General features: G+C 48.0%; 1 protein-coding gene across 1 annotated transcript; it reads left to right on the top strand.

Annotated features, from left to right (window-relative positions):
* The first annotated feature begins 234 nt into the window (after positions 1-234).
* Positions 235-1,179, top strand: LOC139790607 (olfactory receptor 14C36-like). The gene has a single exon (XM_071732481.1). It carries the CDS (start codon positions 250-252, stop codon positions 1,177-1,179), a length of 930 nt encoding a protein of 309 aa, XP_071588582.1. The 5' UTR covers positions 235-249.
* Positions 1,180-2,345: the final 1,166 nt, after the last annotated feature.

Raw genomic sequence — 2,345 nt, forward strand, 5'->3', positions numbered from 1 at the left:
TATTCTTTTTTACCAGCTGCTGTAGGGCAGCACAGACGCCTCCTCCTCCTTTTTGGAATTTCATCCATGACAAGCCAGGGTGTTTGAAAGGGGCGTTCCATAGGTGTTCATGACATGGGAGAAGCTGTTTGTGTTTCTCTAGCAGAAATTTTTAAATGTTTTTTGAATTAACACTGCCCTAACTTCTCCCTTTTTTTTTTTTTTTTTTTTTTTCTTTCACTAAAAGGTCAATATTCGTGGTGGCATAAGATGCCCAACAGCAGCTCCATCAGGCAGTTCCTCCTCCTGGCATTTGCAGACAGGCGGGAGCTGCAGCTCTTGCACTTCTGGCTCTTCCTGGGCATCTACCTGGCTGCCCTCCTGGGCAACGGCCTCATCATCACCACCATCGCCTGTGACCACCACCTCCACACCCCCATGTACTTCTTCCTCCTCAACCTCTCCCTCCTCGACCTGGGATCCATCTCCACCACTCTGCCCAAAGCCATGGCCAATTCACTCTGGGACAACACGGACATCTCCTATAAGGCATGTGCTGCACAGGTCTTTTTCTTTTTCTTCTTCATCACAGCAGAGTTTTATCTCCTGACCATCATGTCCTACGACCGCTCCGTGGCCATCTGCAAACCCCTGCACTACGGGACCCTCCTGGGCAGCAGAGCTTGTGTCCACATGGCAGCAGCTGCCTGGGGCACTGGGTTTCTCACTGCTCTGCTGCACACAGCCAATACATTTTCCCTGCCCCTCTGCCAGGGCAATGCCCTGGACCAGTTCTTCTGTGAAATCCCCCAGATCCTCAAGCTCTCCTGCTCACACTCCTACCTCAGGGAAATTTGGGTTGTGGTTGTAGGTTGCTGTTTTGGATTTGGGTGTTTTGTTTTCATCGTGGTGTCCTATGTGGAGATCTTCAGGGCTGTGCTGAGGATCCCCTCTGAGCAGGGAAGGCACAAAGCCTTTTCCACGTGCCTTCCTCACCTGGCCGTGGTCTCCCTGTTCATCAGCACTGGCATCTTTGCCTACCTGAAGCCCCCCTCCATCTCCTCCCCATCCCTGGACCTGGTGGTGGCAGTTCTGTACTCGGTGGTTCCTCCAGCAGTGAACCCCCTCATCTACAGCATGAGGAACCAAGAGCTCAAGGGTGCTGTTAGGAAACTCACAACAGGAATTTTTCTCAAGTAATAAAAAGCTCAATTTATCGTGCATGTAATTGATAATGTGTCTCATAGCATTAATGATGTGTCTTACAACAGAATCAGCCTGCTTTATGGAGCTGCTGGGGGTGGAGGTGTTTTCTCTCTTTTACACATCGTAATGCTGTGCACAAATAAATCTCATTGTTCATACCATTTCCTGTATCTTCCTTTCTAGTGTTAAACAAAGCTTTTTGGAAAAATTTTCCTTCCTCATGCTTTTCCCTTATCTCTGAACAAATCACTCCAACCCTGTCTTGGCTCCATTTCCACTGTGTTCTACAAATCAGTGCCTCAGATCCCTGTGTCGGCCACTCCAGTTGTAACCCCTACATACCCCTTCCACATAGTAACAGAACAATCCTTGACATCAAATCCTATTAAGTCACAACTTCTATATTAAAATCACTTTTTCCCAGTATCTTTGTCACGTGACAAAAATCAGGATGACTGGGTCAGAAGTCCATTTTAGTGTTCAAGAGATGTCAGATCATGGAACAGATCCTCCTGGAAGCCATATCAAAATGTATGGGGGAGAGGGAGGTGATCTGAGGAAGCCAACGCTGCTTCACAAAGGGCACACTGAGCCTCACCACCCTCCTGGCCTTCTGCCATGGAGTAATTGCAGCAGTGGAGAAGGGAAGAGCTGCAGACATCATCTACCAAGACTTGATGTGATCCCCCACAACATTCTCATTGCTAAATTGGAGGGAGATGTGTTTGATGGATGGACAGTAAGATGAGCAAGGAAATGGCTGGATGACCTCACGCAGACAGTTATGGTCAATGGATAAGGTTCAAGGGGAATGCCATTAATGAAGGTTGTACCTTCTGATTGTAAATACACCTTCTAAATAGTAGTGGATGTCCTCAGTACTAATTAATATCTTCATTAGTGACAGGGATGGTAGGATCAAGTGAATCCTCATCAAGTTTGCAGATGACACCAAGCTCAGGGGCTGAGTTGATTCACTTGAGGGTAGGGATGACAACCAGAGGGACCTGGACAGGTTTGAGGACTAGGTCTGTGCAGACCTCATGAAGTTCAACAAGGCCAAGTGCAAGGTCTTGCTCCTGGGAGGAGGAAATCCCCACTGTCAGTAAAGTCTGGGAGATGAATGACTGAGAGCAGCCCTGCAGAGAAAGACTTGGGGA

This window comes from Heliangelus exortis (assembly GCF_036169615.1).
Source record: "Heliangelus exortis chromosome W unlocalized genomic scaffold, bHelExo1.hap1 SUPER_W_unloc_2, whole genome shotgun sequence".
Lineage (NCBI taxonomy): Eukaryota > Metazoa > Chordata > Aves > Apodiformes > Trochilidae > Heliangelus > Heliangelus exortis.

Coding starts and splice junctions, on each gene's coding strand:
- LOC139790607 (XM_071732481.1), top strand. CDS start 250: ATGCCCAACAGCAGCTCCATCAGGCAGTTCCTCCTCCTGGCATTTGCA.